The sequence below is a fragment of the Myotis brandtii genome, unplaced genomic scaffold (assembly GCF_000412655.1).
Source record: "Myotis brandtii unplaced genomic scaffold, ASM41265v1 scaffold1408, whole genome shotgun sequence".
Lineage (NCBI taxonomy): Eukaryota > Metazoa > Chordata > Mammalia > Chiroptera > Vespertilionidae > Myotis > Myotis brandtii.
The window spans coordinates 757,285-757,987 of record NW_005355029.1 but is presented as its reverse complement, the minus strand read 5'-3'; the positions used below and the strand labels follow the sequence as shown (position 1 = coordinate 757,987).

Sequence of the window (703 nt, the reverse complement as noted above, 5' to 3'; positions counted from 1 at the left end):
CAGCTCTCCTGCACGGCCGCACCCACCTCAACTTCCAGGAGTTCCGGCAGCAGAACCACCTGACCTTCTTCCTGCACGTGCTGGGCGTGCTGGAGCTGCTGCAGCCGCAGGTGTTCCAGAGCGAGCACCAGGGGGCGCTGTGGGACTGCCTGCGCTCCTTCATCCGCCTGCTGCTGGTGGGTGGTGGGTGCCGCCCTGCGCCCCGCGCCCTCCTCAGCCAGCTGCCCCCACCAGTCCCCATTCCGCTCCTCCCGCTGCTCCCACCGCCCTGGCCAGGCCCTTGGGTGGGGGCTCCTGGGGACCAGCGCCTGGGAAGGCCCCCACTTCTCAGAGATCTGGGCAAACCCCTCGTTTTTCCAAACACAACGGGGACTCAGGGCTGCGTCTGCGCACCCGCTGTGCCTCTGCTGAGCCTGTGGCCCTGTGGTCACGGCTCCCTGTCTGCATGGAGGTCATGAAGGACGAGGCCCTTTGACCCTTTGGGTCCCTCCACCTAATGCCCAGTGGCCAGAGGTGGTGGTGGCCTTGGTGCCCAGGGTCCCTGGGGAGGCCTGGGAGGCAGACGGCTGGGCGGGGGTGTTCGGCTCTGAGCTCTGCATCGCTCGGCGGCCCCTTTGCAGAACTACAGGAAGTCCTCGCGCCACCTGGCCCCCTTCCTCAACAAGTTCGTGCAGTTCACCCACAAGTACATCACCTGCAACGC

At 66.9% G+C, this 703-nt stretch overlaps 1 protein-coding gene across 1 annotated transcript in view; it reads left to right on the top strand.

Moving 5' to 3' along the window:
- Positions 1 to 703, top strand: part of INTS1 (integrator complex subunit 1) — a gene marked incomplete at both ends in the record, with an annotated part of 23,916 nt that overhangs the window by 20,145 nt on the left and 3,068 nt on the right. The window contains 2 exons of the mRNA XM_014535274.1: positions 1 to 176; positions 621 to 702. Of these exons, the coding sequence (XP_014390760.1) occupies positions 1 to 176; positions 621 to 702 (258 nt within the window). The remainder of the gene's footprint in view (positions 177 to 620; position 703) is intronic.